Source organism: Sander vitreus, chromosome 7, assembly GCF_031162955.1.
Source record: "Sander vitreus isolate 19-12246 chromosome 7, sanVit1, whole genome shotgun sequence".
Classification (NCBI taxonomy): Eukaryota; Metazoa; Chordata; class Actinopteri; order Perciformes; family Percidae; genus Sander; species Sander vitreus.
The window spans coordinates 10173902-10197015 of record NC_135861.1 but is presented as its reverse complement, the minus strand read 5'-3'; the positions used below and the strand labels follow the sequence as shown (position 1 = coordinate 10197015).

Below are 23114 nucleotides of genomic sequence, written 5' to 3'. Positions count from 1 at the left end.
ACTAGATTGAAACTAAATGAGAAACAGCAAGGCAGAATGAAGATGTAGAGAGAAAATAAAACAAGCAAAGAGAAAGTGAGACTGAGAAAAAGTGAGACTGAGTAAAAATCAGTGGTTTACAAGAGAGAGATTGAATGGGGAAAAACGTGGAGAACACTGGTACAGAGAGAGGTGAGATGAAGGTAGTATAGAAAGACAAATAGGGGAACTCGGAGGGTGGAGAAGAAAATAAAAAGGCAAAAATGTGGTGATGGAAACATATATGATGGAATAGAAGAAATAAAAGAGGCGTGTAAGGTGTGGGGGGCGTAAGCATGCTCAGTGGAGTGGATGACTCTAATCCTACAGCAAAAGAGATTTATCTCAGTCCTTTTGTATGATGGTAGAGGACACCAATGGACCATTGTAGAGAGCACAATTTCATCAGGAAACCACAATGCCACTGTAGGTTTTGGCTGATTTTATAATTTAAGGACATGTTATGCAATTCAGAGTATTTAATTACACGTAAACGGGTGGTGTTTTGGTTACTTGCACAAGGACAAAGTACATGTACACTAGTGGACACATTAGCTATTATCAAACCTATAATTAAAAAAAATAAAAATACAAATCAAACTAAAATGGACTCCGTTTGTAGTTAATGGTGCGAGAAACCTGGGCCGACTTTACAATTTTCCTTTCTTAAGTATAAAGCATCATACAGTGGCTGGGGTTGGCATTGGCAAACATGAACTTATTTGACTGCACTTCACTGTCTAAAAAAGTTTCAAACAGTACCCTCTCAAAGCAGCGTTGTCTGCCAGGATGTGAGATTTCCTGCTGTAGGTCCAAATATAAAAAGAATCCTCTGAATGTGTCCTGTTGTCAAGGTCAGTTGCTGAAGGTTTGTCCTCTTTAATTATGGCACTTCTTCATGGAAACCTGCATTCAGCTGCTTTCATGTCAGGGTTAGCTGCTAGAACAGGTAATGGCGGGAATTACAACATTACTGCGGTGCACAAGGCCCAACCCAGTATCACGGCAGTTCGTGAAATGTTCACGTAATTTAATCTATTGATTCGTGTACATGGACACGTTTATCTCATTTTTTTTCGTGATGTCAGCGCGTTTTTTTAAACTAATGTGTTTCAATGGGAAGCATCTTTCGTGATCACAGCACGATTCTTTCTGCCAGTCGGGCTGCAGCAGAGAAGCTGTTTACAGCTTTGCAATTATTGGTATTTTTGGTCCTATAACCGCTGTTTTAATCAACATTTATTCACGAGATCTTATCATGGTTTGTATGTATTTCTTTTAATGTTATTATTGGGGAATCATGCTGTGATGCTTCCCATTGAAATACATTAGTTTAAAAAACGGGCTGACCATCACAAAAAAAAACGAGATAAACGTGTCTGTGTACACGAATCAATAGATTAAATTATGTGAACATTTCACGAACTGCCGTGAGACTGGGTTGCAAGGCCAGACCATCACTGGTTAAGTGGTCAGTATCTACACTGTTACAGATAATTAACCTGTACATCTTCTGCTGCACTGAAGCGCTGTGACTGTCAGGCTGTTGTTGTAAAAAGAGTAGAGTTTGAGGAGGCAGCTGTGTGTACATGCTGCTATGGAAATGTGGAATCAGACTAAACCCTGTTGGAAAATTGATAAATCACCCTCGTATTCATTATCTCAGACTGATTATGAATGTCTTGACGTCCTGCTGCCAACACTGGCTCTGGATGTTCCCTCGAAAAGGATTTCTCATAATTGGCACAAGCATCGCCCACGACAGCAGTGCAAGCCCGGACTTAAACCATATGTGATCATAATTTTTTTTTTTTAACTCCACTATTAAAAACCCATTGTTGTAGGTTCCTCACAGAGTTAGCTACTGTTTCTATGGGGATTTTAAGCTGCATGACATAGCAGAGACAAATGTTTGTCACAGTGCATAAGACTCAAATAAACAAATATGACATATTTTGAATGGTTGTTATAGAAATGGAAGACGAAAAGGGGAAACTGTGCTAAAAAATGTCTGAACAGCTGTAAACTTCAGCCAAGATTGATTCACATTTTTGCATTAAAGTGGCCATATAATGCTCATTTTCAGGTTCATAATTGTATTTTGAGGTTGTACTGGAATAGGTTTACATGGTTTAATTTTCAAAAAACACCATATTTTTGTTGTACTGCACATTGGTGCATCTCCTCTTTTCACCCTGTGTTCAGTTCTCTGTTTTAGCTACCGAGTGAGACCTCTCACTGCTGTAACATCTTTGTTTTGAATACCTGCAGAATAGGGACATGCAAGTAGTTCTTTTGTAGATTATGGTGAACTAGTGTGTGTTGTAGCAGTGTTTTGCCATTGAGAACGAGCTAGCATGCTAGCGTTAGCATGCTAGTGTTAGCATGCTAGCGCTAGCATGCTACGGTTAGCCACCTCGTTTTGGCTAGTGACGTAAAAAGCCCTGCCGATTTTGAACAGCTCACCCAGAGACTGAAGGCAGAACACATTCAGAAACCCGTATCTCACTCAAAACAGCATGGATGTTGTTTTTTTTTCAAGTTTGTATGCGTGTGGAAGCACCAGAGACACAAAATAACACCCCAAATCCCAGAAAAAAGTGACTTTTTTTTCATAATATGGGCACTTTAAAATTAATTTCTTATCACCATATTCTAAGTTTCGGCTAAGGTCAAATTAAATGCAAACAGAATGATTTGAGTGATATAGACCTAGTCAGGTTAACTACAGCATGGTGAACTCTTGAATAAAAACATAAAGGTTTGATCACACCAGCATTTAAAACGGCGAACTTTTGGCGAATAAATCCAATTCAGTCCAATAGAATTGGCTCAATCAGTGGATTCACTCACAGGAGTGAAGTATATTTGCATGAATGTTGATGTGTCAAGTTAAACTTCGGTGAACTTTGACCCTTGAATTTGACGATAGGCAAGCCGTCTTGACAGTGCTCACCTTTGAAGGAACTCTGCGCCGTAGAAACCAAAATGGAGGAAGCTGTTGTAGCATGTTAGCTGTGTTACACCTTCCACTTTTATTCATTTATATAATTTTATATCATTTATCGGATTATAAACTGCTCAACAAAAGAGAAATGGTTTTCAGTCAGTTAAGAAATATGTCTTTTGAATAAAATGTGTGGAATTCTTGTACTGTTAAAGATCAAGTTAATGAGCTTGCAAGCGCCTTCCCTTGGAGAGCTTTTCCCCCTCTTTAATAAAAGTCTTTATTATGTAAGGAATGCACAGACAGTGCTGAGAATAAAATGCCATGGGAGAGTAAACAGTATGTATATAGAAAGCTAAAGCGAGCAAAAAAGCTCAAAGAGTTATTCTGATGGACTAGCACTAGCATGTTCCTGGTTTGCTAGTGTGTTAATGGTTAGCTCAGTAGCTACGGTAGTTCATCCAACCCTAGCCCTACGAATAGTCACTATGTCACAAAGACCCTAAAACCAAATATTTTTACTAAAACACAGGATGAATTTGACTGTGCCACTTTCTGGTTTGACCTGGCCTTAAGGATGAAATACATTTGTGTGTGTATTGTGTAGCAAGACATTTCATTTAGTGAAAGCTTGATTCACCAAAACAAAAACTGCAGAAAATACTACAAAAATATATCTTTATCTCAAAGTCTCAGCCCCTGCTTGCCTCTTAAAAGAATAAAAATAAGTCTGATCTGATACCACCTCCCTGGACCTCTGGGTAATGAAGTCCATTACATGTTCTGTCATTCTGCTATCTCCTGCTGGCTGACTGAGGAGGTGCTTTGTGCTGCGTTAAAGAAAAAAAGATGGAATTATGTGGGTCAAGTATCATAGGAGCAGGAAAGAAACTCTATCGATGACAGTTTCTGGTGAATCTCAGAGTTCACTTTTCAAATATGTGGATATTTTTACAAGCCATTTGAGGTTTATTGAACAGAATTGGATGTCAGAATGATAGTTGACTGTCTGTAAAATTGGCTGTTAAGTGTGGACAAGCCAGCTGGAGTCAGGATTTAGGAGCTTTTGGTGGTAATTTCCCCCTCAGTTATCTGTGGGTAACCGAGCACTCTGGTGATTCCCTCATTCAGAGGGTTCAGTAAAGCGTCTTCGTGTTATTCTGTCACACTGAGGTAAAACATTAATAGCTACCTCCAAGTTGGTCCCAGAACTGAGCTGATTGGAGCAGTGGAGCAAAAAGAAGTGGTCTATAGTGTGTGTGTGTGTGTGTGTGTGTGTGTGTGTGTGTGTTTTCCTTTCCAGGGCCTGAATCTCTGCTGAAGGCTCCACCAGAGTAATGTATTGCAACAGAGAGAGACACATTGCCCTAGAAATATAACTAGTGAGTGGAGGGTTCAGGTTTTAAAACTATTGCTGGTGCAAGATTGAATTGTTTTTTTAATCTAAAAGGCATGTATGGCATCTATGTTTTTTTCCCAATACTTAACATATTTAGACACATTTAATGTTAAAGAGAAATACTCATTTGGGGATTTAAATGTGTTAATGTTACAAACAAGCAGATGTTGTAAAATCAAAAACTAGTCACTCCTAGTATTTAGACCTATCTTTCATCTCATACCCCTACTTTCATGTCTCCTCTCTCCTCCTCTACTTGTAATTTATGCAGCTCTAAAATGTATTCTCCCGTGTGGAAACTGTGCTGTGCAGACAGTAACACCCACAATAAAAACTCAACAGCATGTCATGATGATCTTGTTCATTAGACTTGTTTGTGATCGTGGGTGTTGCCTGTTCTCAGCGTTTCCCACTCCCTCGTAATAACTTCAGGCAGGCAGCAGGTCGATAAGCCGGCCTGTTAAAAGCACACTAAGCTCATCCCCTAACTCAAGGCTAATAAATGAACACATTCATGCCTGTGTTCATTTGTGTGTGGTTCTGTGCCTGCATTAGCATGTGTGTGAGTCACATTAGCCACAATTATCAGGCCACAGGAGCTTGTAACTGGGTCAAATCAGATCAAACTGTACCATGTGGAGAACATTTGTTTTCCTCAGTTTCCACTCCCGTTCGTAATGTAATTACCAACGCCACATCAAACATCCTGACTATAGTTCAAACAGGGATAGTTAAGGCTTTATCTCTGTGATGCTGTGCATTACTCCTGAGCTACTCTGTCTGAAGTAGAGAGAAAGAATTTTTTTTAAATACATCTTATGGCCGGATTAAGGGAAGAAGAAAACAGATTTGACAGTAAAATGAATTTGCTCAATGTGATACATGCACCACATTCACATTACAAAGCCCTGCACATGTGCAGAGCATATAGACCAAGAAGTTTTTCCCATAAGCTGACTTGTTATTGGGGACAAGACAAGGTCACATCTCTTTTTCCTCAGAGAGCGAGGTTAAGGTTCTAATCATTGTGTCATATCCTGTGTGATTTCCTGTCAGACGGGCTGATTGCCAGGATTACTGGACTCTGATGGAAGGAAGGAACGAAGGATTACAAAAAGAGGGAATAAACAGACAGGCCGAGAGAGGAATGGTGTGTTTAATGTCGGTCGGCAAACATGGAAAATCCCTTACACTTTGGGGAGGATATGTCTCAGCTGGTATGACAGCATATGAGTGTGTTTAAATGCATGATGGGTAAATGCTTGTCACACTGGCGCAAAACTACATTTTAAGGGTGACAATAATATATGTTGTCACACATAAGGTACATACATTTGTGTTAGGGAAATTATGATACATACTTTCCCTCTTGTTATTTATTAAACTGTTTGCATTGCATAGAATAATATTATATTCTTCCTCTGTCTGTTAAATTAAACTATTTGCATAGTAAGAAACCATAACACTACTTGAACTCACAAGATAACATGGGAGCCACTGTTTTGTCATTGTCTAAGCACGGTGTGTTCCTGAGGGCATACATGCCCTCCCAGACCAGATAGATGAGACGACATCGTCTCTTACCAGATAACAACTGACGACATCAACTCTGTATCATGATTTATTGCATTTCACTTAGTATTATAAAAAGCGGCTGTAGAGAGCTTTTCGTTAGGTCATTGTCTGTACTATTCTGTAGTGCGGAGACTGCCTCCTTGTTGGGTTTCAAGTCAAATTAACTTTGATATAACTTCAGTGGCCCTGTCTATCCTTTGATAATGTAAATTATTCTAACAATTGGTCACTTTAAAAACATAGTGAGAAAGGTGTTACTGTAAACATTTAGACCTTGACATGTGACAGCAGTTTTTAACATCAGTAAATCACCCAAAAACCTTTTACTGCTGTAATTAATATAACAGAAGGCGATTGGTCACCTCTGTCTCACACCACTGGGGTTGTTTGTAGCAATTTTTCTCAAAATAAACCCCTCATTTCCCATAAATGCTACAGTAACAAGGTTGATGCCTGTTCTTCCCCCCTCTTTTGCGCTATAAGGAGGAAAAACATGTTGCTTTTCTCAGTTAACCTCTCACTGCCTCTACCATCCTTAAAAACATGTATACCAAAGATACTGAAGCTTTACAGTATGATTATTAAAGGCACTGTATTAATCAACTTTGACAACCCACAAAAAGCATGAAATCAGTCAAACCTGATTAACAATGTTGATTTTTTTCTTAGTTTAAGGGGAGACAATCAACTTTAATAACATCAACAACTTGGCCACTGCATTATTTCCATAAGAAAAATAAGACTTGGGACTTAGGAGAGAAATATACTCTTGAATATAACACAAAATACATCAAAACCTGTTTAGGTGAAGTCTCAATTTAAGGATTTTTCTAAAGACAAAAGAGGCAAGAATTAACTTTTTTGTTTCTCAAAATGTTTCTCATTTAGTTAACTTTAACTGAGTTGGAAGAACTGAGACCTCATCCTACTCTGCATTTACCAACAATTTCAATGTTGTGGGTTAGAATGGAAAGTGCAGAGTGATAATCATTTTCATTTTATATTTAAAAAAGATCTTTGAATTTTTTGTATTTAATGTCAATATTGCTCTTGCTTTCTTGCCAATAGTTAGATGGGGCCAGTGACTTCCTGGAGATATAACATATTAATAGTGAGTTTTAGAGATTGTAGACAGTTTTCTTTCCTTTGGATAAAGCCAGGTTAGCTGTTTTACACTGTTTTCAGTCTTTATGCAAAGATAATCTAACCTGCTGGCTCTAAAAATTTATTGTACGGATATGTAGGGCTGGGTACCAAATTCAATACTTTTAAGGCACCGACCTAATTGCCTCTAAAGAATCGAGTATCGAAAAATGCCTCATCATTCAATACCCAATTTCAATACCTAAGGAGTAAGCGTCAATCAGAGCCGTGCTTTGTTCTGCTGTCAGTGAGCTCAAACAGGCTCTTATTATTCAAAGCACAAAGAACTTAATAGAACTTAGCCTGCTTTTATAAAACACACAATGATTTCCTTCAGCTGGCTTCTACTATGGCAATGGAAATAAAGTACGTTAAGGATCCCTCATTGAATTATTAATATTTTTTATTTTTAATATTATGAATAAATGCTATGCTCTCACACATATAGTGCACATACTTTCAGTATTTCCATATTTTAACACACACATTTGGACATAATTGATGAAGGTCACATTGCAAATTGTGTGTGTGTGTGTGCGCGCGCGCCTGTGTGTGTGTGTGTGTGTCTCTGCGCGCCCGTGTGTGTGTACATGCATGCGTGCGTGCATGTCAGGTATGAAACTACATATGACAAGGCATCAGGACTAATTAAAGATGTGAACCACGTTTATCAAAAAGCCACATGCCATATGATTGGGGGGGTCATATGGACGTGTGTGTGTGTGTGTGTGTGTGTGTGTGTGTGTGTGTGTGTGTGTGTGTGTACATGCGTATACTGTATATGAGCTTTTGAGTAGAGAGGTTAAGATGTTTAATTTGCATACATACATAAGTGAGAAAGAAAGAGAACTTTTTTTTCATTGCAGGCTTTGGCAGACCAACTTTGCTTTAATAGTAATAGATATCCTTTTGTGTCATGTTATATCATCTCTACCCTGTATATGCAAATACAAAAACAATACTTACTTTAATATAATAATACTATTGATGCTATAGAAGAAAAGCTTCAGAGCCATGGAAGGTTTATTTGTTTGTTATTCTGACCCCTATACCTCATTAAAAGCCACCTCATGTCTAAAGTATAAACTGTACAGTGAGATAGAGAGAGCAGGGAGGTGTTACTGCATGATGCTCCCTATTTATAGGATATAACAAGGTGCTGTGTTGTGGTTTGCTGGGGCACCCTTTGTCACACACACCAGATGGAGACTCTCTGTGTTGGTGAAGAAGCTTGTGTTGTGCGTGTGTCTGTGTTCTCTTTCACATATGGTTTCTCTCTGTGATGCTGTGGTAACCGTTGCTGGCAGCTCAGGTGCCTACAAGTGAGAAAAGAGGTTGGTAGGGAGAGGATGAGGTTTAACCCTTGTTTAACCAGGCAAGACGATAAGTAAACATTATGGTGAGGAGCAAAACAAAGTAATAGTTACAGCAACTTAAAACACAGTAATAATCTGAATCTGTTTGCCTTGAAGACAGGTGAAGCAGGGAGATCCTTTAATTACTTCTTCATTTAATTACAACTGATCACACTCACAGCTGTTACAGGAACTCAGAACACATTGCTACATACGTAGGTATACTACTTAATTAAAGATCTGTACCTAGGCAATATTATATATACTATATATATATATATATATATATATATATATATATATATATATATATATACTATATATATATATATATATATATATACTATATATATATATATATATATATATATACTGTATGAGATATGATACAATAATGGCAGACCGACAGGATAAAATCTGGGTGGGGAAAGTGAAAGAGCACCGCTTGTCCCTCCCTTATCACCACCACTGAGGTGCCCTTGAGCAAGGCCCTTAACCCCAACTGCTCCAGTGGAGCTGCTCAGTGGCCAGCAGATCAGACTGTGGTTGTACTGGGCAGCTTCCAGGTATGAATGTGTAACTGTGTGATCAGGGCGTTCCTGCAAAAGAGAGGTTGCCTCTCAGTGAACCTTCCCTGAATAAATAAAGGTTAAATGAATAAATAAAATACAAGGGAAATACAACTTATGTTCACAATTGTTCACTGTGACATGTTGATGGTTATCAGTCATAATATTAAGCATAAATATTGAAAGTTACCGTTTTTCTACAGTGTCCATTTTATTAAAGCGTGGGGGAAAGAATAATCTGGATGTAAGGCAGACACCAGAGTCACTGAGTGCCGCTTTAATCCTTTGCGAGCAGCAGATAACAGGTCACAGTTTTCAGCTGTTGGAAGCCAGAAGGATCGTCGGTGCTATTAGCCTTTTGTTGAGATCGATGGTGGGGTTGGAAATCACTGGGTGTGATGTTGTGGACTCACTATAAGGTGATGTTAAGATTTAGTGGGTGATGTGGATGGTGAAAATAGTGAGGTGTGAGAGGGATTCTAGGATGTCACCCTTATCTGTTGAGGCCTCTGTGCCATTGGCCTAACTGAACACTAGATAGCTGATAGGGTGATTCAGATGACAGACCTTTCGCTATGACTTTGCTCCATGTTGTCAACACACATAATAATTCCCCCCTGTTATCTCTGACATTCTAAAACATTATCAGACTCATGGACCCATTACTCATCTTTCCTCAAATGCATGTAAGCGTGATGCTCTTTTCCTTTAATAGTACTCCACAGCAGCAACCCAGAATAACCATGGCAACCATCTATTACTCACTACAGTATAGTCTCACCAGCTAGCAATGCCCTGGAAACCACACTCTAGCAGTGACACAAAACACATTAACAACCACTAAGTAACACCACACCATCCACCCTAATTACCCGAAGCAACTAACCAGAACTCCCCTAACAACCATCCACTAAGCAACACCCTAAGGAACACGTCAAACACCTAAGCAACCAAATCAGACACCCCAGCAGCAGCCTAACAACCACCAATACACTTATACTCACTAATACCCTAGCAACCACCGAGTAACACCCCACCAACCCCTCTTAATACCCCAAGCAACTACCTAGAAATCTCCTAGCAAATACCCAGCATCCACTTAGCAAATACCCAGCATCCACTTAGCAATACCCTAAAAAGAAAACACCCCAATAACATAACTAAACACCCCAGAAACAGCCTAGCAACCAGCAATCACTTACTATAACCCTTGTAACAACATAGCAACGCTAGCATTTAAGATATCTTTATTATAAACATAGTCACTTTAGGAAGACCTTAGAATGGTGTGTAACTTTTGTTTAGTCAGTTAAGGTTTTTGTAGTCAATAATTTCCATCTTATGTCTAAGAGACTAAACCCATGAATCATCTTTGCTTTGCTAGCGTATTTCTTCGTGTGCTCATATTTACAAATATGATAATATGGAGCCCCATTTGGAAGAGAAGCTTTTTCCATGTTTACAAAATATGCAGACATATTAAACAATGCATCATGTTTATGATATACTCACATTGCTTTGCAATAGAATTACAACATATTTCCAAATGTGCACAGAGGGATACTGTTTTTTCTCCTTTATAGAGAAAGCAAGGAAAGAAAAATTAATGAGTATAACTATAACTTTTTTACAGCCTGCAATAATATTCTCAGCGTTTTGTGTTATTTCCCTTATGCCATTATTGCTGTTGCAGAGCTACAGTTTAGCAAGAGATGTCAAACATCATATCATTATTAAACCATCTTAGAGCCACTGTTTACAGTCAGTTTTTATAAACGGACATGATATTCAAATATACAGAGATGTGTTGGTGTTTGCTTTTGATGATATTTATGTAACTGTACTTGATTCTACATACAGGTTGCATGCAAATGATTTCATTATCTGGTCTCAGTAACAAAGAGCTTTCTGAATGAGAGCAAATAAAGAAGAGGACTTAAGGAGAGAGCTGTCTTTTTTAGGGTTTTGAAATCCCTGTACTTTCTTTGTTTTTGATTTGTTTCTCACTCCATCCAACCACTTTTCTTCCTTCCTCGCCTCTTCTCTTCTTTTTTCTCTTTCCACCTTTTTTCCCCACTTTCTCTCACCCTCTCCACCACTGACCCTGTAATCATGCATTCTTCCCTCCATCCTCTCTCTTCCCCTCATGTATTTAGCCTCCCTTCCTTCCTCCTCTTCCTCTTTCAATCTTTTCATTAATGTGTTGCCAACGGGATGCCTTTGCGACAGGCTGCAAAAGCCGTCGCCACAGCAACATATCATGGTCTGTGGTTGTTGAGGCGTTTTGTTGGGAGGCGGGGGAGATGTAAATGGATGCTGCATCCTTTGCTTGCTAGTGCGGCTCCTCAGAGTAAGAGTAGGTCAGACAATCAAATATTAAATTCTCCAGACGTTGAGCTCCTCCTTTGTCTCTCAGTCCATTTACCTATTTTCCCTTTTCCCATCCCCCTCTCCTCTCCTCATGTATACACACTGTCTTTAAATTGCTTCATTACACTGACATCTCTGTCTTTGTCAAGTATCCTAAAGCTCTGCCTCCTACATCAGAGTCCTTTCATATAGCAGTGTGAGTTTTGGCTGGAATCAGGTATTTTCTGATCAAAAGCTCAGGCACTGGAAAAATTGTCCCAATTACAAGTTACACCAATGAAACTGAAGTAAAAATCCTGAATCCTGAAACCCTGTTTGTTTCTCAGCGCACAGTGAATCTGAGGTATCGCTTTACTATCAATGAATCAAGTCAACGCAAAATGTATCCGTGACAGTTTGGATAATTGATTAATCATTTTAAATGGCAAACATTTCTAGGTTCCATCTAGGTTTGCAGTCTTTCTCCGACATTGTTCAGACAGAATAAATGATTATAAGGGGACATCCTTGGTTCTGGAGGCTGGTGGTGGGTGTACAATAAATCAGTTAACTGAACAAAATAATTGATACATCAGGTTTTTTTTTGTGTTTTTTTTTTTTTTAAAAGGGACAACGCACATTAATCAACATGTGTATACAAAGTCCAACATGTAAATGTGCCAGATTTAGCCATACAGGCTAATTTTCATCTGCAGTCCCTAGTTGATGTAATGAAAATGCAAAATCCTGCAAACCAAAAAGAAATTAGCTGGTTTGTACGTAAAATGAGACAATTAGCTCTTAATGAACGTTTAGGGGCAATAGGACCCTGAGGACACACACACACACACACACACACACACACACACACACACACACACACACACACACACACACACACACACACATTTCTTACTTGCACAGCTAAACAGGTAAATGAACACAACACACACCATACACACATGAATAATTCAGATCAATATAAAGCGTTCAGGTTGTACTTTAGGGAGGGTTTCACTTTCACTTGGTGCAAGGTCACCTACTAACACACTGCCTTAATAAACAGAGTGTCTGGAGACACACACACAAGGCAGACACACACACTCATGCTTTTCTCTTCATGGAAGTGGCTGGAAGAGAGCAACGTTTTTGGTAACAAAGAACTGCCCCTCCTTCCCCTACTTTCTTTTTTCCTCCTCTTCTCCTCCTTCCATCTTTTTTTTGTCCTGCCTTGATCCTTTGTTTGCATATTTCCGAGTGTGTTTGTGTGTGAAGAGCCAAAGTAAACAGAAGCAGAGGAGAAAGAGACTGGTTTAGTCAGTCTCAAATACAGCCTTTTGTTGCCATGATTATTTATTGGGGGAGAAAAGAGAGGAAGAAATGGAGATAGAGTGTGAAAAGAGAGAAACAAAGTCAAAGCAGGATGACAAAAAGAGAGACAGGCTGCTGATGCACAAGAGTGTGTGTGTCTGTGTGTGTGTGTGTGTCTGTCTGTCTGTCTGCATGCGTGTGTTTGACTTTGGCTTCTCTGCAAATTTAGTGTCATATTGGTCCCCTGTCAGTGTCAGGCACTTTGTTGCTGTGCTAATGCAATGCTAATTCACCATTTACTCTTTTGGATTTGGCTACTCAGATACACACAAATGGATGTGAGTTGAATCACTGTTGTGTTACATCATGTCAGCATCCATTTGCACAACTAAAAATACAACAGCAGACATGGTGGGAAGATTTAAAGACATGTCAGCCTCATATGTTTGTGAAACTTCAAACATCAAGCAGAGCTGAGCTTTTTTTTTTTGCAGAAGATTGATTAACCCCAGTTTTTGACAGGAAAAGCTATCTCAGGAGAGGTGATAAGAAGGTGTGTGCACTCAGTTGAAGTTAAGCTAGCGCAACAAACTCACTTTCATGAAGTGCTGGTAGATGTAATGACGTAAATTGTATCTACAGAACCCTTGTTTCAATTAGTTTCTCTTTCATCCTGAGGTATACATATCATACGTCTGTCTTCCATGCAGCCAGTGGTTCGCATTGTTTTCTGTACATCAAAAAATTAGAGAATGTATTGACTTTATAAAAAAAATAATAAAGTCATAAAAATAATCATGTAACCGTAAAATTTACGGTTACATGATTATTTTTTTCCGGGTTCATACAATTCTCCAAGTAGGTGAACATTCAGCGTAATTTAAACACTAATTTATTATTATATTTCATATTTGAAATGTATTTGTCATTTTGTTGGTATCCAAAGTAATGATCAATCTGATACTATAGAGGGACATTTGCAGCATCAGAGTCAAAACTGCTACCAACAAACACGGCAGCAAAAATATATGAAGCTCAAAAAATGCTTCTAAGCACATATATATATATATATAAAAATGTTCTCCCTCATTTTTATGCTTTATGTTTTTTTTCTATGCGAGAGTGTGAAAATGAGGGGGAGCCACTGCGTGTCAAAATGAACAATCGCCTAGTTCAGTCTGGTCCTGTACTGTGCCTTTGAAGCTCATTTGACACCTAAACAGTTTCCTAGTTGAGTACCACTGTTGTATTCATCAAACTATACCAAAGTGACATCACTGTTATATGCTTGAAAAAGGAAATAACACAATTCTCCTCTTGAAAATAAAAAGTTAAATAAGCATAAGCAATAAAACAGGCCTTTGCTAAATTCAGTACACTCTGGGGTTTTGCAGACTTACTTGGTCTGGTATGACCACTAGCTTATTGTTGTTAACATAAGCTTATAACACTGAGTCAGTCTGTTGACTTTATGACTCTTCTCTACTTGTATACATATAAACATTTATTTGAGTAAACAGCTCTCTGATACCTGAGTTTGTTGTTTTCTTGCTCTTAGATATGTTACCTAATGAATCGTGGAAGAGGAGTTTACTTTTTTGTGAATCAATTTGAAATGCATACAGTTTTATGATTTTTGATGGGTTTTTTCCCTCTTTTATTTCCAGCTCCCATTGTTTTTTAATTCATGTCTGTATGTTTTGTATGAAAATTAATTGGCAAACTCCGGTAACCTGCTTGAACTATGTAATCCATGATCATTCATCTTGTTTTTTAATCAGTGTTACAATATTGTCTTTGCTGCATACCTCATAATTAGCCTGGTCCTACCAGACTCTGGTACATTTCATTTGTACAGAGAGTCTGGCCTCTCTCCATTGACAAGTGTTAACTTCCTTGAAGGCGGGTACTCTGTTGAAGTTGAAAACTATTGGATCTGCCCAGAGCCACTCTGGATCTGCCATAACCAATCGCTAACGTTTGGTCATGACGTATGTCATGCGCATGTGCAACAAGAGGGGAGACCGACAACAACTATCGGCATATATTTAGCATTAGCATCGCTAGCGTTAGCCTTAGCCAACTCCTTCACCACTAACGGAGCGAGCTGGAAAATCTAACTTTTCCCGAACCCCGTGGGGAGGAGGGCCACAACATCATGGCCACCAACACAACTCAGCAAAGATTGTTCTTGCTCGGGCTTTAACTTCTGGATATTCGGCAGTGTTGACACAACGGACCAAATGGCTTCGCTTGCATCCTTCTAGTGCACGTCCTCAACGTCATTGTTCTCAGACACTCCCTCTGTTTGCTGATTGGACCGCCAAATATTTGGCTGGAGAAAACTCAAGAATATACCCCAAACCCAGACGGAGTACTAAAGGGAAATGAAAATTGAGCGGAAGTACGTAGGAGGGCGGAGCCAGGCTACCTCATAATGATAATGTAACAAAAATGATTGCAGACGTGATGGATAACACAATTTAAACAACGTTTGCTAATAGACATTCAAATTATTCAATTGAAATTAAATATTTAATGACAGCAGCATCATTTGCAGAATGGTTAAGGTGATGTGGTGGAGTACTTGGAAAAGTACAACTACAACTGGAAAAGTCAGATTTATTTCATTTCTCATCATCAATTCAGGCTTATTGACAACATCGCAGCAGACAAAGAGGCTTTCTGCTCGAAGCGCGAGGGTAAATGAGCTGTTTATTTCTTAGTTCAGTGCTAGAAGGGTGTTATAGTGTTTTCACAAAATGTGTGTTAAAGTGTACGAGACACTGCAGAGTGTGGAAACAGCGTGAGTGTGTAGTAATGAGCTGAGCAGACTGGGGGGATTTGGGAAACGCTGGTGTTGCTTTCGTCTTATCTGCTCTGCTCCGTTGTTCTCTGAGCTGCAGCAGACAAGCGGAGAGAGCTGCTTAATGCTACAATTGCATCCTTGGAATTCACTAAAAGCTGTTATTAAGTGTAACTAAGAAATAATATGATGTTAGAATCTGCTCGCAACATTACCAGCATCCATTTGTATTGTTATTTGAACATTATTGGGTTGTTTTTACTCTGTAAATAGCAGGATTTTAGCAGTACCACCTTGTGTTGTGTTGTGTTGTGTAGCACCATCACCTTGTCACTCTACACTACTTTCTCTCTGCTTCCATCCATCCTTATCTCACACACACACACACACACACACACACACACACACACACACACACACACACACACACACACATATACTGGTTATGTAACCCATTGTGTGTTGCATTGTGTAGACCCCTTTGTTCCAGTGTGTGTGTGTGATTCTGGCAATCTGATCTAATTTCTGCCCTCAAAGGAAAATAGTTGTAGAATGTCAGCGCCACATTTAAAAAAAAAAAATCGAATAAAAAATCTTGTCCAAACTGGTTATTTACCTGGTAAAGAAAGGTCATCTTAAAACTCTAAATCATGCATAGGAAGGAAGTAAGTAAAGTTTATTCATATAGCACCTTTCTAGAGCAAGCTACACTGAGTGATTCACAAAACAATGAAAAATAAAGAAAATAAAACATGTCCCTGCTTGGAAACGGTAAAAAGGATCAGTTGGACACATACACTTCTCCTCTCTGCTGTGCAGCTCTCAGGATTCCATGCCTGCTTGCTTTAAGTGAGTCTGTACACCGAGAGCATTTCTGTGCTCTCCCTCATTCTCAGAGAGCAATCTCATCTACTGTCAGTTAACCTGCGTGACGGGCCGTAACCTGACTAGCTGTAAAAACCATTTCCATTCGGAAACCATATCAGTGCACTGTAAAAGCGTATGGTGCTTTGCTCTTCTCTGTCGCCAAGACAGTAACGTCTCAATCAAGCAGTTTAGAATATTTTTTGTGTTTTTTTTTTTTTTTTAGTATTGCTTGCTTGAGGTGTCAGGAGACAGGCTTTAATTCCTCTGTCTATTTCTAGCAGTCCAGCTGACATGACATTTTTTGCATTTTGTCATTTTTTAAGAACATTTGCTTTCCTGTGTGGATTCTAAGTTTCAACATTGTTTTCAGTGTATTTAGCATTTATTTGCTGCCTGTCTATGGTTTCATAACCTTGCAGAGCTCATATCTTTTCTATATCAAGAGTTTCAACATTAGTTTGTTTTGTTTCATCGTGTTGCTTACCTTCTCCTGTCCGTCTCTAGCCACAGTGTATACATTTTTCACTCTCCTCTCTTCCAGACTTTCCTAACTCTTTCATCAGGTCTCCTGAATGTGTTTGATCCCACCCTGCTCTGTATTCACGAGTGTCACGGCTGGTTGAACTGCAGATCAGATTGGATTTGAAGGAGGAGAGTTCACACTGCTGTGCCTCCTCATCCATGACTGAGGAATGACAACATCTCTCTCTTTCACTTTCCCCCTTTTTCTCGCTCTGCCATCGCTGTCGTTATCTGTCTCTCTATCTTTTTCCTGTGTCATTGACCATCGCTTCCTGTTTCTCTGTCCTGATCGGTTTCCCTCCATCCATCAGGCAGGCGCAAAGAAGGGCTTGGCGTGCATTTATTATTTCGAAAATCCATCTACCTCTCTCTCTGCCTTTGTCATCCCTCAATATCTCCCAATAACTCTCTCTCAATATCCATCTCCCCTCCAATCAGCGTTTCCCTTTTATAGAATCAACATGTGTCAACATGTGAAATATGGTGAAATGTTACTTGAAAAAACCTTTGATGCAGCTGGCAAAGCAGAGGACACAACCAGAGGCTGTTAAAGATGTTATCAGATAACATGGAAGTCAACCTGTTATCTAATCTGCAGTGTAACTGTAGACCTGCAGGCTCGGAAACATGAGAACCAGACTCTGGTCACGGCGTGTGTGCTTTTACATAATGAATAATGAACATTTTCGATCATACATTTGTAAAAGTGAGTTTAAGGTGTGCCTGTAAATTTTGGCTCAACATTTTAGACAAACAAATGATCCTTGTTCCCAGCTTCAGAGAGTGGTTTCCCAGTTTAACTGTTTAACTGACAGTCCATGCAGCCGTTAGCCTTCTGATGCAACTTGTAACTAACGCCAACCCACACACATTTCAGACTGATGATTATCAGTTTAGGCAAGTTTAGACAAACTGACTCAGCAATTTTTGGTTCAGGCTGGTCAGGTATGTATTTGCCAGTTGATGCTGCTATTTGGTGTTTTGCAGTACTGTACTATCACAGTCAAGGCAAGTCAGTGGAGGTTCAGATAGCTGACTGACAGTTCAGGTAACGTTTTGGCACTTCTGGTATCGTACATGATGGCTCACTGTCACACAACTTACTGGGACACTAGAATAGAACGGAGCTATTAGAGCAAGTTAATAGCAACACCTGTGCTTTTCCTGCTGCGACAACAACTGGAAAAAGGTCATTTAAAATAAACTGGGATGGCAGCTCTGTTAATGTGTCTGTCACTCTGAAAATGTCACAATGCTGGCTCCGCCCTAATTAGTGATATAAGAGTATTTCTTACATCACTTACCCTCCCAAAGTCACTATCTCCATCGGCTAATAAAACGTGAGTGTAATTATTACGCTTTAACACAAGTCTATTTTTATACAAAAAAAGGATTTTGTGTTGCAAACTCAGCCAACTTTTCTTCCTGCTGACAATGCAGGAATCGCTCATGCAAATGAAACACGGTGTGATATTCAGTGTCATGAGCTCCCCTTCAAAGTCTAGCACGCATTTATTTCCATCTCTTTTAATCGATGCCCCCCACTGCAACCGAACGCTGCTCAGCTGAGAGCCTGATCCTATAGTCCCCACATCTGTTCAGCCTCCAGCCAGAATCAATGGTTCCATTATCGGGCAGGCTTATTTATCCGTGAGTTTTTAGAGCCATTCATAGACTGTTTGCACCCTGATAAACTGATCTTCAAATGGGTTAGGAAGCAGAGAGGGATGAGAGGGAGTGAGGATGTTATTTAGGGAGGGAGTGTGGAGAGAAGAGAGGGAGGAAAAGGACAGCGGGAGATGAGAAAGTGAAAGGTCTGGAAATAGCCCAAAGGGTAATATGAAGGGATAGAAAGAGGAGAGGCGAGGGAGGGAGGGGGGAAGACTGACAGACTTGTGGAAATAAACATCAGATAAATAAGCAAATCCCCTTCATGCTGATGCTGCACTGCAACTCCACCTGGACATGAAAGGAATCATTGAGAAGATCCCTCAGTGCTCGAAGGTTACAGTATTTTAACAATTCACTTTAAACATTACATAAAAAATAATTTACATTTTGGGGAAATCTAAATGAAAAAGAATGACACCAGTATTAGTTTTTATTTTTCTGTGGTCTCTTACCTTTTTCTTCCCTCCATTTCTTTCTTTTGTTGTCAGTGGTTCCTTGCAGAGAGAGAGAGGCTTGTTTCCATGGAAACGGACTGAGCCAGATAAGCTTAGCTGCTTGCACTGCAGCGTCTGTCCTTACTCTGTGTGTGTGTGTGTGTGTGTGTGTGTGTGTGTGTGTGTGTGTGTGTGTGTGTGTGTGTGTGTGTGTGTGTGTGTTGCGGTTGATCTTGGCTCTAAAGCGAAGGAAGCATGATGATTAATGAGAGTCTAATGCACTGGGCAGACACTCGGATGAACAGAGGATGGTGTGTGTGTGTGTGTGTGTGTGTGTGTGTGTGTGTGTGCAGTAGTTATTAGCAATGCAACCCAGTTTTTGGTTCATGTCATTAGGGCTTATATCTTTTTCTCTCTCTCTGTTATGACATGTGTACCTCTACCTCACAGCTGTATTTCTGCACTCTTATCACTTACTATTATCAGTCTCGCTGTGATGATCAAAATCACTATGTGGATGATCAACATCACCAATAACATCTGGGCACAGCACGAGAGGAACTGTGTTATATGAGATATTTATATATACATAGAATAGTTTCACATATTTGGAGATAGGCTAAATTAATTCTCTTTCTTACTGAGAGCTGGATGAGAAGATCATGTATAAGTGAGTGTTAAGTGTATATCAATCCATTGAATGTGAAGCTAGGGCCAAAATACGATTGGCTTAGCTTGGAGTCTCAGATGGTATACCTGGTAAACTATAAAAATAAGACTCCAGGAAGTCACTGCGTCCAGCCAAGAAATGGTTCTAGTCCATAACACTTTTTCACAGAATACACAAACAAGATATAACATGTTCATTAGTGAGTTTGAAGATGCTGGCAGGCTGAGATTATAAAATGTGGATACAGTCAGGTAGCTTTTCCCCCCTTGTTGTGAGTGTACACTGTATGCTAAGGTAAGATAACTGTCTCCTGGCTGTAGTTTCATGTTTAACAGATAGGTATGAGAGTGAGAGTCATGAATGAGAATCAATCTTCTTATGTAACTTTTGGCAAGAGGGCAAATAAGCCCATTTTCCCAAAATATCAGGTATACTGGCATGAACTGTCAAGATTCCCATGTATCATGGAAAACCAGGAGTTCTTTACTGTTGCCTTCAACGTCCTGAAAAATGACAAAATTGCTTTAATTGCACTAGAACAGTGGACGGTTGTACTATGTAGATGTGAAAAGTCACCTAAATGTATTATTGTCTGTGCAATAGCTGGCAGTTGGGATTATGGCTCTGTTCAGATGAAATAAAGGTGAAATCACATGGTGGTCTTTAGTTTTTTGCACTGAACAACTTGTAATTTTTGTTTACAAATTGTAAAAATATTGGTTTGTTTAAAAAATCTGTGTTTGCTAAAGACAAAAAGCAGCGGGCCGACGATATATGGGCTAAGCCAAAATTGCGTATTTTTGTGATGATAAAACCGGAATATGGCACAGAGAATTATGTTGTATATAATTTGTCAAAAAGGCAAAGATCTTTACATGCTCAAGTGAGATCTGTTAATTTAGAAGAGGAAAAACGGATCTGTCCCATGTGTTGTTTGAATGATATAGAAAATGAGTTCCATTTTGTTTTTTACTGACCTTTTTATTGTGATTTTTTGTTTCGTAGGATAAAAGCAGAGATTGATTTGGTAAATATGGATGATGCTCAAAGACTGAGATGGCTGTTCACATATGAAACATATAAATTAGCCAGTTATATTGAGAAAGCTTGGGAGAAAAGGAAAAAAGCTCTTTATTGAGATGAACTGTAGATGAGGATTTGTTGTTTGTATGTAATGTGTGTGTGTGTGTGTGTGTGTGTGTGTGTGTGTGTGTGTGTGTGTGTGTGTGTGTATATGTATATGTATATATGTATATATTTGTATTCATGTATTTCTCAGAATGATTTGTATATGCGACAGGAAGACGTTTGTTAAATAAGTAAGTTTCTGGTGTCTTGTAATCCCATGTGGGATGGGCCAAAATGTTTGGCATGACACAGAAATAAAATATAACTAACTAACTAAATGTAATGGTGAATGCTCTTGAAAAACTCTTGAGTCTGTGGATGGAAACAAAAACATGAGACCCTGCCTTGTTTTTAGACTTTTGGGGTTTAATAATATATTCTAGTCTGGTCTGCACGTATGGAAAGTTTAAAAACACGGCCTAGATAATAATTAGTTGAAAAGAGTTGGAACCATGTGTATATGTTGTAATTACACAAGTTTAAATCCGACCGTTGTATTCCACTGCATGTCATCTCTTACTCTCCGTGTTGTTTCAGACTGAATACATTCATTCTTCTTCTTATTGAAACAGTTCAGAATCAGTGTGTCACTTCTTACTAACTCTGTATGTGTCTGTTCCAGAACTCCCAGAAGAAAAGAGTAGCACGACCCAACAACAAACCTGACAAGAAGTTCTGTCCACAGGTAATACACACACACACACACACACACACACACACACACACACACACACACACACACACACACACACACACTCCCATGTTTTCCTCTACATGGTCCAACAAATCAATAAGACAAACTGCGGTTTCAGCTAAACCATTAAAACACTTAAACCTAGAGAGAGAGAGTGACATTTATCTAACACACATGCACGCACACGTGCGCACACACACACACACACACACACACACACACACACATACACACACACACTCACACACAGGGAAGGTTGTAGATCCTGCTGCCCAAAGCTTGTTTAGATTTTTAACATTTAAAAACCAGATTTTCCACAGATATAATTAAAGCTTATCCTTGTTATCAAAGGTTATTGTGCTATTCTGCTTTATATAATCATTACTCAGTATATTCTTTATGATTATATGAAATACTTACAAGGAATAACCCCAATTGTAAAATAAATAGCAATTGAATTCTCTGTACAAACTGTACAGTTACACTATTCAATATTTAATAAAATTTCAACAGCAGTCCTGTCTGGGATGTTTGTCAGTTTCCTTGTAATCAAATCGAGGGGCGCAGATACACGTAAAAATATAGTAAACATATGTAATCTAGATTATAAATATCGTCATATTTCCATATTAGCTTTTTATGGTGTCTATGGTGTTATGTTGAGACTGTTACTCCATGTCTCAACATTGAGTGGGTCAAACTGGGCAGCACTGGTTCCAAATTATAAGTAATTTTGATTTCTGCAACAACAGTTTATTTTCTCCATCAACATCGCCACTCATAAGTAAATATACTCTACAGTTGTGATAAAGGAAAATGTGATCATTTTGCGAAAATTAATTTCATACACAGAGGAACTCCATCCAACATCCTGAAGCATTTCCTGCAGCATAATGCTTCTGGATAGTGACACTCCAATTAAAGTTCATCCGCAGTTAATTATCACTTTTATTGTGAATCCTCCCTAAAACAGACATTTATTCTTCTAATTGTCTGCTTCAAACATCAATTAAGTTCAGACTAGACCATAACTTCCATGTTGGAAATCTATCTTGTTTTATCCTTTAAGTGTGTTCCTGCCTCACAGCTCATGAATGTGTCTCTGTTGTCTGTGACCTATTTCCTCTGGGTATCACACTCTATCTGTCCAAACAAGCTGTGTGCCGTTCGAAGCAGATTAATCAGCATTTCCTGTTTTCGCTCTCTTTTCTGTCCACCATCTTGTCCTGCAGGTGTTGTTACTTTAATATAATTCTGACATACCCAGTTTTAGTTTGTTCTTGGATTACAGATTAGGCCTCAACACCACACTTTAAGTCTCTATGTCCTCTTCATTCTGCCTTTATTCGTTCATAAAAACAGAACTACTTTTTCTCTAACTTCACTTTTCCAAAGTATCCCTCCCTTATTTATTTACCACAGCTAAATAAAGCTAAATAACTTTTTTCCCCTTTGTAAAAAGGCGCTACATGAGTTAGAAGTGTATCAGCTCAGGTTTTATAGCACGACAGAGTACATAGAGATACATATTAAAAACCCACAGCACTTACATATCACCACAGAAGGGGGTTGGCGGTGAAGTTAATTCTCTCACCACCATATCTCTCCCCGTCTGCTAAACGAGCTCAGGCTTCCTCTCCAAGCCACATACCATAA

General features: G+C 39.0%; 1 protein-coding gene across 2 annotated transcripts in view; it reads left to right on the top strand.

Annotated features, from left to right (window-relative positions):
• mtcl2 (microtubule crosslinking factor 2) overlaps positions 1 to 23114 on the top strand; it is a 97920-nt gene that overhangs the window by 40818 nt on the left and 33988 nt on the right. For both annotated transcript variants that reach the window (XM_078254527.1, XM_078254526.1), the window contains exon 5: positions 21387 to 21449. In XM_078254527.1, coding sequence (XP_078110653.1) covers positions 21387 to 21449 — 63 coding nt within the window. The remainder of the gene's footprint in view (positions 1 to 21386; positions 21450 to 23114) is intronic.